Source organism: Neodiprion virginianus, chromosome 2 (genome assembly GCF_021901495.1).
Source record: "Neodiprion virginianus isolate iyNeoVirg1 chromosome 2, iyNeoVirg1.1, whole genome shotgun sequence".
Taxonomy (NCBI): domain Eukaryota; kingdom Metazoa; phylum Arthropoda; class Insecta; order Hymenoptera; family Diprionidae; genus Neodiprion; species Neodiprion virginianus.
The window spans coordinates 875,128-896,641 of record NC_060878.1 but is presented as its reverse complement, the minus strand read 5'-3'; the positions used below and the strand labels follow the sequence as shown (position 1 = coordinate 896,641).

The 21,514-nt window shown below is 39.7% G+C and overlaps 2 protein-coding genes across 4 annotated transcripts in view; both read left to right on the top strand.

Annotated features, from left to right (window-relative positions):
* LOC124298054 (solute carrier family 26 member 10-like) overlaps nt 1–14,437 on the top strand; it is a 33,289-nt gene extending 18,852 nt beyond the window's left edge. Inside the window, exons 1-14 of one of the 3 annotated variants that reach the window (XM_046749610.1) lie at nt 6,868–7,269; nt 7,825–7,934; nt 7,998–8,270; nt 8,481–8,653; nt 8,712–8,876; nt 8,937–9,041; nt 9,110–9,243; nt 9,331–9,493; nt 9,659–9,835; nt 10,163–10,435; nt 10,673–10,849; nt 11,080–11,148; nt 11,432–11,558; nt 12,867–14,436. In XM_046749610.1, the coding sequence (XP_046605566.1) occupies nt 7,838–7,934; nt 7,998–8,270; nt 8,481–8,653; nt 8,712–8,876; nt 8,937–9,041; nt 9,110–9,243; nt 9,331–9,493; nt 9,659–9,835; nt 10,163–10,435; nt 10,673–10,849; nt 11,080–11,148; nt 11,432–11,558; nt 12,867–13,072 (2,139 nt within the window). In that variant the 5' untranslated portion in view covers nt 6,868–7,269; nt 7,825–7,837 and the 3' untranslated portion in view covers nt 13,073–14,436. Of the gene's footprint in view, nt 1–6,867; nt 7,270–7,820; nt 7,935–7,997; nt 8,271–8,480; nt 8,654–8,711; nt 8,877–8,936; nt 9,042–9,109; nt 9,244–9,330; nt 9,494–9,658; nt 9,836–10,162; nt 10,436–10,672; nt 10,850–11,079; nt 11,149–11,431; nt 11,559–12,866 lie in introns of those variants that run through there. The other 2 variants (XM_046749609.1, XM_046749611.1) reach the window with 2 other exon arrangements.
* A 3,219-nt stretch (nt 14,438–17,656) lies between these two features.
* Nucleotides 17,657–20,201, top strand: LOC124298066 (uncharacterized histidine-rich protein DDB_G0274557-like). The gene is made up of 4 exons (XM_046749639.1): nt 17,657–17,803; nt 18,706–18,773; nt 19,428–19,732; nt 19,802–20,201. The coding sequence occupies exons 1-3, from the start codon at nt 17,783–17,785 to the stop codon at nt 19,669–19,671; spliced, it is 333 nt and encodes a 110-aa protein (XP_046605595.1). The 5' UTR covers nt 17,657–17,782; the 3' UTR covers nt 19,672–19,732; nt 19,802–20,201.
* The last annotated feature ends 1,313 nt before the right edge of the window (nt 20,202–21,514 follow it).

Below are 21,514 nucleotides of genomic sequence, written 5' to 3'. Positions count from 1 at the left end.
AATGCGCATCAAAATTCCGGTACAACATGTCAAACAGTACATCTCATCCAAATATGAGCTCTTAGTATTGATATTCAGAGGTGCCCATTTTGTTTTATCGATTTTGCATTTAAATAACACGTGAAGCAAATTTGAAAAAATTTTGGAAAGTGGAACAACAAAAAAATTTTCTCGATTTTCTTTACGTGTTATTCAAATGAAAAATGGGCGAAACAAAAAGGCATCTCTAAATATTAATATTAAGAGCACATATTTGGATGAAAGAAACTATTTGAGATGCTCTGCCGTAACTTTGATGAGCGTTCGAGTAAAAAAAAAAAAAAAAAATGTTATTTTTCACACCCTAATATACATACATATATGTTACATCGTAACGCGGTGAGAATAACATGAGACGAAATGCAGAAAGATAACTACGTTACGGTATAATATGTTATGTTATACATGATATATTAAACTTTATAGTTATAATATGCATACTTATATAATAATCTATAGGTAGATAATTAGACTACATATATATATATTATACCGATTTCGCTGGTATTTTCAGTTGATGATATATATATTCATAGATAATTTTCAATAGCAAATCGTATCCATATTTTATAGCTTTTACTTAAATAAACGGAAATGAGGAAGCAGAGAGTGGGGGAAAAAACGAGAGCAAAAGAAAAATAGTGCAGTAACACGCATATAATAAAGTTAACTATATTTATAGAAATATGTTGATTATATTACGAGAGAAAAAAATGCTGCAAAATTGCCCTTGACAAAAAAAAAAAAAAAAAAAAACAACAAAAAAACAAAAAAAAAAAAAAAACGAAGACACGACACAATGAATAAACAAAAAATTATTTAGCCGATGATAATAAAATGAATAATAATAACAAACGACGATTGAGAACAATGATGCAAAGAAAAAAAAAATTTTTAAATATATATCAACGAGTAGAAGCAGTATATAAGTATGATACTTAATTACTTATCGTTTCGTCAATAATATTACTAATAATAATAATAATAATAATAATAATGATAATGATAATAATAATAATAATAATAATAATATGAGATGTAGGTGATAAAGGTACATGGGATAATCGTCTGCATGATATTTGGACGAAAAACAATAATTTTAAGCATACAACACAATGTTGCAATGAGTTGATATGATATTATTATATTATAACGTGCATGAAATATAATAAGTAGGGCTGAAGCTGCCACTCGAGCAATACAAAGAGCAATATAGAGTTATGTAATAATAATGATACCAGCGACAAGAATGACAACAACAACAACAACAACAACAACAGTAATTACGATAACGATAAGTGAAACGAGATTTAACAATTGAACGCAATGTTGTTTCACGAGTGTAAGGTACACAGAGTGAATTTCTAACGACCGCACGGCCCGTCGTCTGCTACACTTTAACGCCCACGTGCTGCAATTCCTGAGCATCATGAATTTCGAAAACTTGATACAGTTATGCTCAATTTGTAAGTGGGAAAAATTTTTGAGGTTAGATACAGTTGGTCATCCTGCCAAACAGCCGTTGTAGCGCATGAGCGTGAAATTTTAGCAGAAGACGGAGCGTGCAGTCGTTAGGAATTCACTTCGTATGCTAAACTAGAACGTAAGGCGCAACGGCAATGACACGCTGCAAGTATATTACTATTATTATTTAAATTACGAAGACATTTAATATATAATATTGATTATTATTATATATAGGTATAACGATACTCTGACAGTAGTGATAATATCGCCCGTAGTTGATAAAAATTTAGCGAATATGTATAGTAGGTTACATAAATAATATAATAAATCATAGAAACATATAGATAATGATAAATATATATTACATTAATAAATAAAGTGTAATGCCGCAGTAGGCAGCACCCAGCTTTCCACCCGCGGTCCGGCCTCCGAAAAACGTTGAAGAAGAAAAAAAAAAAAAAAAAGAAAATATAGGCAAATAATAATATTTATTTTAATACCTGCACGACCCCCCTTGTATATCGTGTCAATGATGAAAATCGGCCCTACGACCTGCATTAATATACGTAAATGATTGTAATAACCGATACATTTCATGGAAGATAGAAAGAGACAAGTGTAGGGGTATCAAACGTTTTCCTCGTCATGATAGATCCAATCGAATCCAAATGTGTAATTGATTTTCGGATCATCGTTTGATTTTCAATATTATATCGTCGCTGGCGTGCGTCAATATGCGAATTGTTTCAAAATTTTTGCTCAAACGATGTTATAATAATAATGATAAACAGCGTAGGTATATATATATATATATAATAATAAAATTATATATATAATACATAATATATATAATAATAATCACAACGCCTGATATGCATTATACATATTATTATACACACAATATGATTATAATATATACATGACGATAGAGTTAAAAGAAGTTTGCAAAGTGTGAGGAGCAAAAAAAAAAAAAAAAAGAAAAAAAAACCAACGAAAACGATAAATTGAATAGTACGTTGGACACGCGTATATAGACATTACGATTATACGTACGTAGATTACGGTATAGATCCGTTGCCGCAGCGTTCTCGTATCGTACATCCGATGATGATGGCTTATGACAGGGAGGAGGAGGTCAGGCCTCGAGAGGCACGCGACATGCCTGCGAGGTAGTGATATAGACCTAATGATATTATACAATACGCAAGCATCGCGTAGCGATTAATTGTAATAACAATAATGATAAAAATATTAGTAGCAGCAACAACAACAACAAAAACAAAAACAACAACAACAACAACAACAACAACGAAAACAGCAACAACAACAACAACAATAATAATAACAATTGCTATGTCAATAGTGACGATAATATAAGTAACGAGATGTAAATTAATTAACCCGTAGACTGCTGACGTATTTCGCACGGTGCCTCGGGATGATTTTTTTTTTATACACATCATTCCCGTTTGCGGTCCATTCGATTATTCGCTAACGAGATTATAATAATTTTTTTTGAAAAAGGAGGCGAAAAAACTAGAGCCAATTATCTACAGTCAATTATGTGTAACGTTGTACGTGTAAGTCGTATTGTAGTCGGAAGCCTTGAAACCTCGGTGTGTGAACTTAAGCCTACATCTCCGGATCCACCGATATATGATATCTCGAAAATATTCTCCGGCTTTTCCTTTTCCCCGTCAGACTCGAACCCTAGGTATGTATGTAACTAGATTAAATTTGAGCGAACGGACCCGCGGAACAGCGAATTTTATTTCAAATACGAAATAACGGTTCTTCGATTTTCCGATGAAAATTGTGCCACGCGCACATTTCTCTTCTGGACTCGTAGAGCGTAACATCGAATATTGTCGAATTTTTATGAACACACAGTCCTTCGACGCAGGCAAGGTACGTTTTTTTTTCGAAAATCGATTTACCGATCATCGGTCGTTCTTCCGTTTTGTAGGCTTGTTGAAAAAACTAATTTATCCCATCGCTGAAAACTGGGTGATTATACCTATACATACACACACACACACACACACACATATATATATATATATATATATATATATATATATACCGCCCTCTAGTAAATAAATATTGCCGTTTCATCCGAGGCACCAGTCGCAGTAGCACCTGTAGTGAAATAAATTTAGTGAGGCGAAAGGAGGAGGCGTAGGAGGAGGAGGAGGAGAAAAAAAATATGATAAAATAAAAATTCCCAAAAAAATAAGTAAATTAATAAATTTCAAAGGATAGTGACGCTAGATGATTAAACTTTAAGCTTCTTTCTTGTATTAAGAGAAACTATTATATTATACATATATATGTATATACATATATGTATGTATATATGTAGAGATGAAAAAAAGTAAAACAAAAAGTTGAAAAAAAGAAAAAAAAAAAAAAAAAAAAAGACACATATAACGAATATTTACATACGTTTGTATTATTTGTAACTCTAGTGCTAATACAAAACTCCGCATTGCTATCCGACAGTTCTGCGCTGAAAGGTAATATTATACAATTCGTGCAGCATAACGCGACTCGCTGGGTCCGCTTGGGTCCATCGATGTCGAAAAATATCTAACATTATACACTGAATAAATTGTAAAGCCGACTTTTGATTCAATCTTATCAATCTTTCGCGCGTCGAGACAAGATGCCTCTACTAATATCTCTCTTTCTCGATCATCACACTGTAAAGTTGGACCCTTTTCTCCATGAGACATGTCCGTAACCTCTGTAAAACATGGCTTCTCACACACGTTGCTTGAACGGGGTGATGTTTGAAACAAATAACATGAAACAGCAACGAAAGAAAACGTAAAGAAATAACAAACAACCAAACGAATAAAAATAAATAAATAAATAAAAATCAACGAAGTCGAAGAGAATATGAGAGGTGAATAAATAAATTAAATGATGACGATGACGATGATGATGAAAAAAATAAAAAAAATAAAATAAATAAAAAATGGAAAGAAAGAAAAAATAAAACGTTAATCAAGCATTGTTATCTATGTAATACAACATAGGATGTTTTGTATTATATTTTCATAATAAATAGACACGTAGAAAAAACGTACTAATCACATTTCGACTCATTTTCAATCTGTGCAAATATTCCTTCGCCGATCCCGTCTCATCTCATCCTAAAATCGATTTTTTTCTCACGATCAACCGAAGTTTTTTACATTCACGGACATCACTGGATTTTCCTTCAGCTCTGACGACCTCCAACCACGACGAAGGATGAGAGCGAATCGGGGTTTCACCCTTCTGCGTTGAGGCTGGAGGATTATATCGATACTCAGTCCTGGTCAATTTCCATAGAGACTGTCACGTTTTTGCTCTCGAGTCACTCCCACGCAGACAAACTGCCTGCTTCTCAACGAGACCACTGGAAGTCTATTTTTAAAAGTCGTCCAATCAGTCTACAATTTTACTCTCTCTCTCTCTCTCTGTCTCACACTCTCTCCCCGATAATTTCCCTCCAGCACGCAAAATGTTGTACGAGAAAACAGGGAGAAGAATAAGTCGAAGACTGTTGCGCGAGCATTCAACAAGTCAATCGGTTCTCCGATTTTCGGGGCTTTTAAAGAGTGTCTGAACTAAACGGGCGCCGGTAAGAGTCGATACACGTTTCCGAATGGTCGGAAAGTTCTTGAGTGTAACTCAGTAGTCGATGCCTCTACTAATGCTGCTGTGTGCTCCAGTTTTAATTTGATTTTAATGACCCGGATGTACAGGCAAACATACATTACAGGCAATCTGTACCTGGGCGTAATTTGGTGAGTAAAAAACCGATAGAGAGAGACTAGATTAGATTAGATTAGATTTATTAGAGGCTAGGGATCCAGAAGTCAATGACTAGAGTTCCCGTATTGCCTAAGCATTATGCAAAATATACATATCAAGGTGATTATTTACATATGGTAGTAGATAAAATCTACTAGCATTATATCGCATTATACAAAGCTTAATATTATAACAATCTTATTGGTATTCGGACTAATGAAGTATACAAAAAGAAAACAAAGCAAGTATTAGTATAATAAAAAAAGAGAAAAAATAACAAAGAAGGGCGCAAACAAAATTAGTGACTAATAACTAGCCTAGGCTACACACCGATGGTGTTACTTACAACCTTTTATCACATTTAAATTTACTAAACAAATGGGCAAACAGATGCTGCCTAAAGCAAGGGCGTTCGTACATGTTCCTAACGCAGATCGGGAGTTTGTTCCACTTTTTGGCGCACGAGACAAAAAGCGAATCACGCTAATAATTCGGACTTGCCTTAGAAATTACAAGATCAAGATGCGTCGCGCGCTTCGTTCCAGGACCTTCGATAACAAAGCTTTACGACGTTCGGGCGAAACTTCGATTATACACGAGCGGACATTCCTGGAGTTACGCGGCGGGTACATGTAAACTACCTTAACAGAATCAAGTTCACAGCCAGACCGATTCTGGTTGACAATACAATTAACAACATCGGATGCTTCAAGATCAATCGGAACATCGTGTACAATCCCTAATTCCTGTTCCCTAATTACATCAACATCAAGCGAATCGCCCTCAAGTACCACCGCACTACCCCCAGTATAAATCACTCTTTTTACGTTCGTATTCAAACGTGCAGGATTAATAATTTTTCTGACAGCCTCATCTGTTGCTTTTGCTGTCGGAAACTTATCCTTTGCTGCCTTGCAAGGACCAATAGTCACACGAGTAGAGCGCTGAATATTACAGGCTTTATTACGATTAAGAGCGATAGAGTTATTACTACTATGACGGGCAGGAAGTGCCGCGATATCCGAAAAAGTACGAGCGCGGCCAACGGAGACGTTAGAAATTGTATCGGTAATAGAATCGCTTATTTTCACCATCTTTTCACACGAGTTCTTTAATGCATTTTCGCAAGAGCCTGACACACGCTCCACTTCGAGCTTACACAAATATGCCGAGAGAGAGGGAGAGAGAAAAACACGAAGCGGATCTTGGGCCAACGTTATCTTTGCCATTGATAAGAAAACTTCGCGTAAATGCAAATAAAGATAGTCATGTAAGTAAGCTCCCATTGTCGACGCTTCCTATCTATCTTTCGACAACGTGAGCTACCTGATTTAAAATCAAAGAGTTGCAGTGCGCGCTTCCATGTTTGCTCGTTAATAATTACGTCGTTATCGCTGCACAAGCGATACTTGTTCGTAATACCGTCCACGTTGAGAAATCTCAGTGCCAGAACAGTGAAAACTACAACGTCCTCGTACCTTTTCCCGAGTCCTGATCGATGGCGTAACTCGGGTAGTTGCTTCGAAGGACAGCGTTGGTCGTTTATCATTCATTATCACGTTTCACACGCTGACTGAAAGAAGAAAAAAAAACAAAAATAATAAAAAAAAACCACATGATTTTAGATAGAGAGAGAGAGAGAGAGAGAGAGGGAAAAATTTGTCCATTCATACAGAACAAATAGCGTCGTTCGACAGCGTCGTAAAAGCAACGCTGTGAACGAGCTCTTAAGACACAAGTGTAGTCGAAAATTGTTCCACAATACTTGCAGTTGGCGACGCGTGATCTACGTCAAGATCAGTGAAATCTCCTCTCGTTGTTAGACGTTGTTTACTCAGCTTTCCGAACTACGTTTAGTGTTCCTTTACTTCGCCTAGCGGACAGTGCGCTTGGCATTTAGTCGACGATCCGTTCATGACGTTTAGATACCTGGAAAATCGGATCTGAACCTCTTCACACGTAAGTAAGCCTTCTACTTTATCAGCACACTGGATGAATTTACTGAGATATTTGAAATTGAGAAAACATCGGGTCCTTGAAAGAGAACCTCCCGTCGATTTGAAATGGTTATAATCTGATAACCGATTCCTATAACGCCGAAGGTAGTAAAATTCGAATGAATCTTCAGTTTCCATAAGCCGGTGACTGAGTTTGAAAATTAATTGGTAGAAGATTTCATGGTACCTGGCACGAATCCTCTCGATATCGTGAAATGATCGACACGGAGGTCACAGCGGTAAAGTTTCTTCGGTAATAATCGTCGGTGTCGCGGGATTACGCAAGTGTTTTTTTCGTCTCAAATATCTTGTCAGTCACCTCGAGAATTACGATGACACGGTTCGTTGGTCGAGCTGAAGAAATCGTACAACGTGTCTGCTCCGATTTCGATCGATGAAAACCGGCAAAAAAGGAAAAGTGTTTCTGCACTGTCGCAAGAGATGCGATAGTGTCAATGTCGACGACGGTCAATAAAACCGACCACACTACCCAAAGGTCGTTTCTGCTCGTAGACAGAGACCGGACCAAAATGGCGGACATCGGCCCGGAAGTTACCGTTAGAAGGCCCGTTTATCAGCTCAACGAACTGCAACGCGTCTGCGATTACACGAAGCCCAAAACACCGAGTGAGTTGAGTTTAAGCCAGTCGATAGCCGCCTGATTTTCCGTAACGATTTTTCCTTTTTCAGTCGGTAAAGCAGTCTCGAAGAAGTGCCGCAGCTTCAGCCTCGGCGATTTTTTACGCCGGACGATTCCTCTGACCAATTGGCTCCCGAAATACGGATGGAGACGCGAAATATCCGGCGATCTTGTCGCTGGCGTCACCGTCGCCGTTATGCACATTCCGCAGGGTATGGCCTACGCCATATTGGGAAACGTGTCTCCGGTGATCGGTATCTACATGGCCTTCTTCCCGGTCTTGGTCTACCTCTTCCTCGGCACGTCGAAGCACAACTCGATGGGTAATTCCCCTGCACCATGGAACAAACAGTCATCTATGTTTTTTCACACGAATATTTGAACTATTGTTATTGTATCTATTATTGTTATTTCAGCATTTGCCCCAAAGCATAGCTAGGGCATGATAAATGAATCTATTTATCTATCTATTTATTCATCTATCTATTCTCCCAATCATATCATTCAGCCAGATTTCTCCTCCCTGCCATCAGGTTCGTTTGCCCTGGTCTGCCTGATGACCGGTAAGATCGTCGCTCGGCACAGTTCACCGGGACCTACAGCCGGAAATGCGACCGCCGTAGATTTGTCTTTTCCCGAGGGAAGCGGCTGCTATTCATCGACGGAAGTGGCAACCGCGATCACTTTCACAGTTGCCGTTATCCAGGTACTCCGGCACCTCGCGATTTTACCGATCGACTAACCAAATCCGATTTCGTCCTCAGCTCAGCATGCACTTTTGTCGACTTGGCGTCATTTCCACCCTGCTTTCGGACACTTTGGTCAGCGGGTTCACCACCGCGGCAGCCATCCACGTCCTCACGTCACAGATCAAGGATCTGTTGGGGCTGAAGCTACCCAGCCGAACGGGTATCTTCAAAATCGTCATGGTAAGTGAGAGCGATTCGCCCAGCCGAGAACACTGACAATTTTTTTCCCGTGCTTTTCAGACCTACGTCGACATCTTCAGCTACATTGAAAACCTCAACATCACCGCGACCATTCTGTCCGCAGTCACGATCATCCTTTTAACGTTCAACAACGAAGTGTTGAAGGTGAGTTGGTGGCCACTCGCCTCTTCACCACGACTGTTTAATTTTCACCCTTCTTGTCATCCCCGCAGGTTTTGCTGGCGAAAAAGTGCACGATTCCCATACCGATCGAAATGATAGCAGTTCTCGCTGGCACGATTCTCTCCACTCAGTTGAACCTGGCCGACGGTTACGGCGTTACGACAGTCGGGAACATCCCAGTCGGGTAATTGTAACGCTCCCATTCTCTCTATTCAAATCTCTCCTGTTCACTAGACAGACGATTTTTTTCACCCCGAAATCCTCACCGCAGTTTACCACCACCGACTTTGCCGCCACTGGAACTCGTTCCCATAGTTTTGGTCGACAGCTTCGTTATAACCATGGTTTCTTACACCATATCGATGTCCATGGCTTTGATATTTGCTCAGAGGAACAACTACGAGGTTGATGCAAACCAAGAACTCCTGGCTCAAGTAGGCGTTTAATTACCAAACGTAAATTTGGCTTGTGCAGCTTCGTTTTATGGTTCGACTAACCCAAAACGTTGTAGTCTCGACCAACTTTTCAAGGTCATCTTCAAATCAAGGTTGATCATAATATTGGCACCCTAAAATCATCTTTCCGCGGTGCGTTCACAGGGTTCGGGTAACCTGGTGGGTTCCTTTTTCTCCTGTATGCCGTTCACAGCCTCGCTGTCAAGATCAATGATCCAGGAAACGGTCGGGGGTCGAAGTCAACTGGCCTCTTTAGTGTCTTGCGGTCTGTTGCTCTGCGTGCTGCTCTGGGTCGGTCCGTTTTTCGAGCCGCTTCCTAGGGTGAGAATACGACAGGAGACCGAGGGGTTAATCAATCGTGAAATCTGGTGTACACTTTCCGGAAATCTTGTGAAATCTTGAAAATCTTCTGTAATCTTTAAAATCTTTTGAAATCCCTGATATACTCCGATGTCTTTTGAAATCATCCGACATCTCTGAAGTGTTGTTTTGAAAAATCTTTTCAGATCTTTTGAATATTTTTAAGATCCCTCGAAATCTTTGTAATCTTGAAATCAAGCGTACATCAAATCGATGAGTGATTGACCCCTTGGAGGAAACGCAGACTCGACAGCGGGACAAAATTGACGCTGGTAATTTCCTCCGCAGTGCGTTTTGGCGAGCATCATCGTCGTCGCGCTCAAAGGAATGCTGCTGCAAGTCAGGCAGTTCCGGAAGTTCTGGTGCCTCTCTCGGGTCGACGCTGCCGTTTGGATGACCACCTTCCTCACGGTCGTCTTCCTCGACATTGAGTACGGGCTTTTGGCGGGTATGATCGTGTCGTTGGTTTCGTTACTTATTCTATCGATGCGGCCTTACGTGTGCAGGATGGGCCTGGTGCCTGGAACCGAGATTTACCTCGACGTCAAGCGTTACAGAGGAGTGAGTATCTTTGGCGTGATATACGACGTTTTGGTTCCTCGTGTTTTGGAATTTCATAACGATTATTACCTCAGATCTTGTTTATCTCACCGGTATTTGAAAGTGAACGGTACAATATATATGATCTGATGTAATATTCGAAAGTGTCAATAAATCACCACCATCTTTCATTCGTACGATAATTCTTCCGAGCAATAAAAGCGATTTTTATAACCTGCTTGTTTTTGGGTACTGTAGACAGTCGAGTTGCCTGGGGTAAAAATGCTCCACTATTGCGGTGGGCTGAACTTCGCTTCCCGCCATCTTTTCCGAAACGAGGCTTACAAGATCGCCGGGGTTGTGCCTCAGAAGGAACTGATAAAGCGGTCGAAAATCGCGGCCAAAGAGACGACGAAGGTCGAAAAAACCGAGCAAGTAGGTGATCACTGGCGAAAATAATTTCTACGTACCTAAGACTACGAAAAATTACCGGTTGTAAAAAATCGCAAAAAAGCCTGAAAGATTGTGGGTAATCGTAAAAAATCGAAAAATTACGAACATTTACGACCTTTTGTGAAAGATAGTTTCAATTTTGGAATATCGGCTTTGATTCACGTACCGATTAGGCATTCGGTTTTCTGTATTGCTGGTATTCGAAATTTCAGAAGGGATACGTCAACGGAGGATTTGACGAGGAACATGCCGACGGATTTTCGAGTACCACCCCGAGTATCGTAAGAGCGACAAAAAAAACTCACAACTCCACTCTCAAGCTTGCTAAATTATGTGCATAATTACGGATAGTTTTGCACTATTAGCGCAGATTGCTCGTAAAAGTTGTTCCTTTCTATTGCCAATGGAGTCGAACGCAACAACTTCGACCCAGTTTTGACGTCTCGGCACAATGCTCGATGCCAACGACTGCCGTTTACGCGAAAAAATACGTTAACCTTGAGAGTAGATGCATAATCATCGATGCCATTCGGTCACAGCTGCTTACGCAAATTATTTCCACAGTTGAAAGTCTTGATATTGGATCTCTCGGCGTTGACTTACGTCGATCCAGCCGGCGTTGGAACGCTTCGCAACATCATCGACGAGTTCGAGACAATACAGGTCGCGGTTTATATAACCGGATGTTCTGGTGAGCTGATTTTTTTTTATCACCAACTCGACCATAATTTTAACTTTTTTTTTATCCGAACAGCGGGACAAAAATAGTATATTAATCCCTCTTTACTTTTCTCCCGCTTTTGCCCACCCGTGGGAATAATCTCCGACTTTATTCCCCTGTTACGTAATGTACTATTTTGTCTCAGCCATGCGATTAAGGTATTATTGGACGGATATTCCCAACCTAAAGTGAATCTCAGTGAGAATATTGAACACTTCACGATAAGATGAAAATCTGAAAAAGGCCGATCATAACCAAGTTGATAAGATATTTCTTTTTGAATAATAATAATGCCAAAAAGATGTTAATAAATTGTTTCATCAAAGTTTGCGCAACAAATCTTTAGTAAATTGTTTTGAATTTCGTGTAAAATGAATTCATTTCTATTTCTGAATACTTATGAATTGTTTTGGAATTTTCGGCGATTTTTAATATGTAATTTCGTTTTCTCCAAAATTTTCCAACACTCTATTTACGAAACTATTCGTTCCACGCCTCTAAAACTTCTTCAGTGTAATATATAATCATTTATGAATATCTATCCAAGAATTTAGGAGCTTTGAACCGTTTTTCAAACTTTTAAAAATTCTCGAAAATGAATTTTTCAAAATCGCCAAAAATTCCAAAAAAATTCATAGGTATTCAGAAAAATCAACGAATTCATTTTATATGAAATAAAAAAACGTTCACCAGAGATTTGTCACACAAATTTTTGCATTATCATTATTCAAAACGAATGATCTTATCAACTCGGTTAAGATTGATTTTTTTCACACTTTTATCTCGTCGCAAAATGTTCAATACTCTCATCGAGACTCACTTCCGGTTGGAAACATCCTTTCAGTGATACCTTAACGCTGCAGCGTTGATTTTGCCGTACGATTACAAACGGTTGAATGAAATCTGGGGGAAAAAGGAAAGATACCAACCAGATTCAGCCTCTGGTGTGGAATTTAAACGAACCGTTTTATCAAGTCCTTTAGGGAGAAAAGAAGAAAAATAAATAAAAAAACACCTACGAGACACTTGGAAAGTTTAAGCAGGCTTAAACGAAGTTCACTTCCGCACGTATCCTGCACGCGAAATGCATGCAGGGATGCGGAAGGATTGCGCAACGAACGAATTTCGCCGAGTGCGTCGTGCGTGTATCTTATATACGCATATTCGCGATTCCCTTTTCGCCGGGAATCGGTTTTTTTCTTTTATTTTCAGCAGCGTCTGCACGTACGCCTTGCCCGTCAATCTCGCTTCGTTATGCGGTCATTTCATTCGTTTCAGGTCCCGTCTACGAAACGATGAGAAAGTGCAACACTGCCGAGAGAAAGGAGGGTCACTACTTCACAATGTTTCCGACGATCGGGGACGCGGTGAACTTCGCACTTCACAAGAGATCCTTCACTCTGACCTCGGCACGCGATTCCTCGCTGATCCAGACCCACGAGATTCATCCAGACGAGGACGAATGCTGCTCGAGCAGATTATGACCAAAGCTCTTTTTTAGACCTAAATCGCGTTGCGGACCTGCTGTAGGAATCGACCGCAACGTAACATCGACATCGCGAAGTTCAATTTACTGGAGAAGAACGCTTGTGGCAGTCCGGATCACGATGTTGATTTTCGAAAATTGAAATCAAGCAGGCTTGGAGCGATCGCAATTTCGAGTCGTACAATAAAATTCTCGGTTGACCCTACCGGCTATAAATTTACCAACGCAGGCGATTATAGCTTACGTAATCCGTTGGATAAATTGGTAACTATATGGATCGCGGGGATCACGTGACACGTAATAAAACGAAAGTGGAGTGAATATTTATCGAAGCTTATACGGCGATATCGTTTTATTTCCGGTGGAACGTACGCGTGTAGGTGATTTATTTTATTCCCGATGGGCATAATTTGCGAAGGTATTCGATTGCGGCGTTAAAAAAAGGCAATAAATAAAACGAAACTGCGAATCACAGTTATATCATGTCATAATACCATTTGCAGAGCCGTCTGTGTATAACTTGCATTCGGAATTATACATTATTATCATGTATCTATACGCACACAGATTTAATATCGTAAAAATTCTTCGGCTGTTCAGATTCGAGGAGAAAACTATATAATTACAAAATGTGATTGATAAATATTTGATTACAGATTACTCAATATGTGTGACATAAGATAGGCGGCCCAAGTGGCGGATTCAACGTATTATATATACCTTGAAATCTACCTAAGTAGGTATATGGAATTATATGCCAGCGCGTTACTCGTGTAACCAAGATTTCGTCGCTGTTATGATTTACGCGTTGAACGGCAATTCATAGTCGCGTCTTTCGCAGGGCGCAATAAAAATTTTAAACCCGCAATATAGATGGGCCATCCATGTATAATTTTAATTATCGTTATTACGGTCGTTACGGTGAGATTTTATAATTAATTAGCAGCCCGTCATTCAAGATAATGGCATAAATTTGTTAAAAATATTCACGAATGTTTTACACTGCAATTTTATGCGATGCGTTTATATTACTTACGGAATTCGCACTCAGAGGTTGGCTTAAGAAATGAAATTAGATTGGAAATAAATATTACCAATATCAACAGTAATGAGATCAGAATTTATCAAGTCACGAGTATGATTGAAATAAAGAGAAACAAAATAGAGAAACTACGATAATTTATTGGCGGTCTTTAATCAGGTGAGTATGTATAAATATTCGGCCTCACAGTAGATGATTAAAAGTGGTGAAAATCGAGACTTCCGGAATGACACTTCTTCTAATTCTAAACGTAGAAAGCACGAAGAAAAACTTTGTAAGTAATAAACGAAGGTTTTGATTATTGGATCTATAGAATCGAAATTTTTTTTTTTCGTCGCCATGTGCGACAACTGCGTTTAAAATCGACATCGCTTACTCGTTTTTATTTCACAGCGCGGTGACGGCCGTCATTGAAAAATCAAACGAGTTTAAGAGAAAATGATAAAACGAAAAATACAAAGAGAAGTGAAAATGAAACGCGGTTTGCTGCACCCAGCCCCGTTACATATACATAACACGCAGGCATCATACGCACGATATTCCGGCGTATGATACTTTCTATCGCGCGTTGATTTTTCTTTTTATTCTCCCCATTGAATTACACGATCAAGTTCCCGAGTCTCAGACAACTTCCGGCCGGCCCTCCTGCACTCGCCCCGTAATTCCCATGCCGACGAAATGGAAATAAACGAACAAATAAACAAATGTATTATAATCGTTGTAAAAAGCTGGGGCGTTGCGAAACGTTTCTTCTTCTTCTTCTTCGCGGGCCGGGAAAAAAGCCGAAAATAAAATGCGGTCGGGTAATTTCCTAACAACGTTCCTGAATTATAGGAGATGTGACACGAGTAAGATGATTAGGTCACGTCGAAGTCTTTACAACCTTGCCTGCTGCAAGGATTATGAAAGACTTTCTCCGCGCCTGTTCCACCTGTCCACTCGACGAGGACACGGGCGAGTATAATGCAGGTACGGAATCGGCGACGATGAATCCGTTCCACAATCCCGCTACCGGTTACTAATTGGGCCGCAAATATGCGGATAGTGTAATGCCGCTCTTTTATTTCCCCGTAAGGCGCAAGCGGGCCGTACAATCCGTGATTCTCGTTTAACGTGTCGCGCCATTGTTGATACCTATAAAAAATGCCAACTGCGAGTGGAATTTAGATTTCTATTCATGCCGTTCGACGGAATTATTATTCCGGCCTGTCACAACGCCGACTTTGCAATCGGCAACGGGCTAAAGAGCCACGCTGAGAGACTCCGGGATCGTCATCGATTTCTGCTTTACTCGTACCTGCGACATTCTCATTAACCCTAGGAATTTGCATTTAATCTTCATTCGCGAAAGGTTTCTATTGCCGGCTTTGAATCTGTCGTGAATGGCAGATTGTCGAAAGTAAGATGAAAATAATCGAACACGACGAAAATTTTTTTGACGATTTACAGTTTCATTGAAAATGTTTTTCGATTTCAGGTGAAAATGTTCATTTATCTTTCACTTGTTACATCGAACAGGTACTCGGTAAATAAGACAATGATAACAATTGATACTCTAATCACATAAATTGATATTGTATTGCGTCGTTAATGGGAGTGAAAAGCAAAAATCGGTTGGAAGAAAAAATAATCGATTAAACTCGATTAAATGGGAAGAAATGATCGATTTCGTCGTAAATAGATTATTTTTCGTCATTCGAGGCTTGCTCAGGAATCGTCGCGAATATCCGAGTATAATTTTGCGATTCGTTACTGTATCGCGTTAGAAAATGTAAATATTAATTATTTAATTTCCAATTTAAGCAAAAGTGACAGCGATGCAGTTTGAAGAACCGCGATTAATGATTATCCGTATTCGACGGTGAAAAGTAAACGCTTTTTACTATTTTCAGCCACATGAATATTTTTTACCACGAGTCGCACAGAGTTTCTGTGATAAATCATCGAGTGCGTGAATAATAAAAAGACGGCTCGTTCTTGCATTTAACGATTCATCATATCCTGTAGGTATGAATAGAATAATTCACTGCAATCACCGAGAAACATTACTTTTACCAATCAGACAACGTGTTAGATTATACAGTTTCTCGAACTACATTAACAATTTGCCTCGAAACGAGGTAAAACCAACGTTATATATATTCGGGTAGAAGTAGAATTGCGAGACAGTCGGCTGCCGCTGGTTTCATCGGCGGTAACGTCGTTAATAACGAATAAAGTAACACACCGAGATAACGTTTCGTGCTCTTCCCTATCTTCCCGTCTCGAAAAAGGAACTTGATTTTTCGTCGCTGTTCAACTATTGGAATTAAAAATAAAATAACGACAACCGTAACAGAGATAATATTTTTAATTTTTGTCGCCAAAAATCAGTGCAGATAAAAGTAAGCCTTGCACGTATTGTGAAAACGATCGACCAACGATCCGATCGGTCTCCAGAAATTCGATCGGAGAATCTGAGAGCAGATTCATCGACAAGTTTATTGGTAAGAATGAATATAATCGTAACTTAACGACGTACTGGCTATACATTCTAAACCAGAAGTGAGACTCGATGAGAATATTGGATAAGAGGAATATTGAAAATAAATCTACCACAATAAAGACGGCAAGAAAATTAAATTTGAATAATAATAATGCCCGAAAGTTGTCAATAAATTGTTCAAGCGAAACATTATTCAATAAATTGTCCGGGAATAGTTTTCTTGTCGTGTGAAATGAATTCTCTGTATTTTTTTCAATACGCGTGAATTTTTGAAGAATGTTCTCAATATTTAGAAATTTCTGGTCTCGAAAATTAAAAATTTTGAATAATGGATGAAAAATCGTGAATTTCGGTTACATTTTCGTAAAAACGTTGCACGTTACAATTAAAACGTATTCGGGGCACCGAAGGAATAGTTTTGCAAATACAGCATGTACAAATTTTCGAAGTCGTAAATTTCCAAGTGTCGATAAAATTCTGTAAAAATTCTCGCACATTCAGAAAATTGAACGAATTCATTTGACAAACCAAAAACAAAAACATTCCCTAAAAATTTGTCGGACAACGTTTCGCTCAAACAATTTATCGATAACTTTTCAGCATTATCATGATTAAATTTCAATTCTCCGATTTTTTCTTGCAACATCGTCTACGAGGCTCACTTTTCGTTGCTAACGTATGGCGAGTGTATCCTTGATTCGAGGCAGCGTGCGAACGATACGAAAGATCGGTAACGACTTGCAGGTAGCGGATTTCAGAGGTCCGATTAAACCGGCCGCCCTCCCTCTGCGGCTTGACGGGCGAAAACGGAGGACCACGTGGAATACGAATATACGGGAAGAAGAATCGAGGCGCTCGAGTTACATTAAATATTGCGAGATCCTCACAGAGGCATGGAGACGGTCGTGTGTTCGGGCAGTTTCTCGCCGAGCGGATAACTCCAAGGAGTGTGTGCGTGCGTTCAGCGTCGTATCGGCCGCACACGCCGAACGCATGCGGAGGCTTACGCGCTTCCTTGTTTTACGTAAGACGTCATACGCAGCCGATGCCCGGGTCTCCCACCCCCGAGCTTTCGGCTAACACCGTCGTCTCGGTTCCTCCTTTATAAACACATCGAACGCGGCAAAAAGGCAGAACTGTATCAGCGTTCGCAAACAGTGAACAAAATCCTCGATTCCAATATGCACTCCTTCACCGTCGCCGTGAGTATTTCAAACGTACCTTATTCGCTGCTCGCACTCGCTTTATCGTATGTTGAAAAATTGTTTAAATTTATTTTCAAATTGCATCAAGTGCGACACTTTGAATCTTTCGAATTTCTTCCTTTGTTTTAATTTTTATTTTTTTTTATCAAACTGCTTACGTCGTTGGTTCGCCGAGTGTTTTTTTACCCGTGGTTCAGGTGTAGGTCGATTTTGGTCAAAAACTGCCTTAACATGCCTTACTTAGGAGGGTGGTTTTCACCCCCTCAAAGCGTATAATAACGGATAAAAAAAAATACGTGCTGCTTAGTTTTTAGTCTACTGTAATATATTCCGGCAGAAATCAAATCGGAGATATCGATTTGGGATTCCTTTTTTGTTAGTATACCTATAGTTTGGGCCACATTCCAAAATTCCACAGACCACAAATGGTACAAAAGTTGTTTTCATCCAAGTGAACGCTAATATTCGAAGAAATTCTTTACTCGGAATTGTATTTTACTCACGAATCAAGTAATCCGAGAGATGACAAGTCGAATTTATAATCACAGAATTTGATAAAAGCGGCCACAAAAAATGCAATCATCCTAAAATAATCCGAATTTTGAACCAATGAAAAATGTACTTGAGAATCGGGTTGAATTTTTTTTCCGCAACTTCGTTGATTCGCAAATTGTGGAGTAAGGATACGTATTTAGGCGTCATAAATCAACGCACGTTGTCACATGCAGTCTGCATTCGTAAAAAAAAGAGTTTCGAACGAACGGTGAAATGCGTGAAAAATCTGACATTCACGTCACGGTGATCGCCACTGACTTTGCGCATCGTTTATGCAGTTGTTCACCAGAGACGGCGTGTCTCGATGAAAATTTCTAACGCATGATTATTTGAACACGTTTCAGCTGCTCGTATGCGGAATGCTCGCCGCCGTGAACTGCGCACCGGCACCGGGAGGCTGGGGTGGTAGTCAGTGAGTACGATGAATCAAGAACGATGATAACACAGGTCAACAAGAATTTTCATTCTGGGTTCTAAATGTCAAATTTTGATACTGATCAATGAAAAAATAGTTTAATTTAGATAAAGTTTGTTTTCGTGGAAAATTATCTATATTCTGAAACGTTTGTTTTGAATGACAATAAAAGAAACTTCAGTTTTGCATTTACATCATTTTTGTTAAAAAATAATGATTAATAATAAACTAGTAATGTAAATGAATTGATGAACAAAGTTCAAAAATGAATATTCTTCGTCCGGACTTTCTCGTATCGGACGCCAAACGTAATCTTCCACCGTTCTTTAATTAGGCAGCACCTGATAACGTTAATAACGATAAAGTCCGTCACATCTTGGTGAAAACGTTTTTCTTTCTCTTCTGAATACGCCACCACATTGGCTATCAACGAAAAACTTCCAGACTTATTTATCAACGTAAAAAAGACAAAGAGAAAATTTATAAGTAACAAACAAAGGTTTCGGTTATTATTCGATGCGTATAATCGAAATTTATTTGTCTCGATAGATACTCGAAAAAAACTGTTTTTTCTCTTCTCGTTGACCTGCGTAATCGGTGTAATTCTTCAAGTCCTTAGGATTAACCCGTGAATTTCACCCTCTCCCATAGCCAACACCACGTGATCCACGTCCCGTACCACGTACACAACGTGCATCACCACCACGTAAAGAAGATCGCGTACCCCGTTCACCACGTAGAGAAAGTCCCGGTCCCGGTCCATGTCCACCACGTGGAGAAGGTACATGTCCCGGTTCCCTACCCGGTCCACCACGTCGAGAAGATCCACGTGCCGGTTCACCACGTCGAGAAGGTTCACGTGCCGGTCCACTACGAGGAGAAGCCATGGTGGTGAGAAGGAGACAGTCTGAAAGCCGATGTCGAGGCGGCGTCGCCTTCGTGTGTAAATAATTCCGGTAAGTCGAATATCGTGCCGTTCGTCCGGTCGTTGTTACGTGAGACTGACATCCGTATTCCTGTTTCAGCCGATGCCGAATCGACGTCCCGGTTCATGTACATTTATTATACACGTAACGTAATATACTGTAATTGTAATTAGACGATAAGATTCACCACGAACAGTCTACATTCTATCGCATTGTTTATCCACGAGCTGAAATCAAACCGTGTCAACCACTTCAAGAACAATTCAATTAGCGTTAAGTGTATTCTGATACCGCAGTACAAAGTGACGAGAGAATCGCTCTGTTATACAAATTGTAACCGTAATTGTAACAGTTGTGTCGTTTTAGAGCAAGACGATCCGGAGTTCTGACGAGCTTTGGCCAGTTGACGATATAGTTGTTTTATTGTTAGATCATTATTAGTGGTAGATATTTCTTTTTTTACAACGAAATAAATACGAATGTATGGAGAAAATGTTAATATTGGTCAAGTTTTTCCACTTTCCCAACTCGGAACAAGTCGAACGTTGAACTTTACACGCACGTCAAGTTGAATGCTAAATCCAGTGGTGATAAAACCAAATCTGTCTTAGGAATTATGAGAAGAGTGAAAGGAGCCGCAGAAAGTCGAGGCTATTCTAATCGGTCAACTCTGCATATTAGAATCAAGTGTTTGTTAAATCTCCGTTTAATAGCAATGAAACCGCGTCAATCATCGCATTGAAAAATTCCCAAGAACGTCGTTGAGGTGAAGTCGAAACTTTCTAACCAACGACACTCGCGTGGTACACGTATCAAGCTGTCGTTATACTCGTAAGACGCAATTGACGGGTGAAGGAACAACTAATTCACCCAACGAAAAGAAAAAAGAGAACAAAACGAATGCCCGACAGCTCCGAGTTATACAATACAACATAATCGGTCTGATCCAATCCGCACGAGCATTCTAACATTGGTCAACGGTCCGGCAAAATTCCGCGTCGGTCTTCCGCCGGTTGACCAAACGGATTTATAACTTTCTACGAAGCATTAAGCGTATATATAAGTGTTTAAGGTGGGTAATTTATTGCGGATAAAAGAAACTGGAAGGCGTAGCATGGCAGTTGAATCGTTCATTATAATAACAGGTGATTATTTATTTTCCCCAACAGACAACACTCGGGTGGCATAATCACGTAGAACGATAACCTGGATGTAAACGGGCCTTACACAATCACTTATATACGTATAGTGTCAAATTTTAGAGATGGACCGGGACCTCTTGATCCCTCTCACCATCCGTGGGCCGCCTCGTAATCGGAGTGATCGTGGTGCCCGGAGTCGTGAGACTTGACAGGAATGTAGATTTTCTTCGTGTGGGTGTGATGATGGGTGTGCATGAAGTGAGGCACCTTGATTATGAAGTGCGTGCTGTAACATCGATGCTTTATTTCACTTTGCGCCTTTCCGATAGCCGGACAACGCCAAATTCGATGGTCAAATTACATATTTCACAATTCAAGTTATCACATCCTCTGATTCCGAGTTCAAAGAAAAACAACTTACTGCTTGCCTCCGTGTCCTCCGCCAGGCAGCGGAACCGATTGTGTAATTCCAAGGAGGACAATCATCATTAAGGCTATCTGGAAGACAGAAGGACGAAGAGAGTCGTTAAAAGCGTTAAAGCGTTCAGTAATGCGCGGCAAGATTTGACAGAGCTTATCCAACAAGTAAGGTATATCAGGTTGATATCTCCGATTTGATTTCTTTTTTAACATGTTATAGTCGACTTAAAACTAAGCGACACGTATTTTT

Excerpts from the sequence above, each read along its gene's own strand:
- LOC124298066 (XM_046749639.1), top strand. The coding sequence starts at position 17,783 with ATGCACTCCTTCACCGTCGCC. Across the intron at positions 17,804-18,705 it reads TGCACTCCTTCACCGTCGCC|CTGCTCGTATGCGGAATGCT; the intron begins GTGAGTATTTCA and ends AACACGTTTCAG. Across the intron at positions 18,774-19,427 it reads GGAGGCTGGGGTGGTAGTCA|CCAACACCACGTGATCCACG; the intron begins GTGAGTACGATG and ends CCTCTCCCATAG.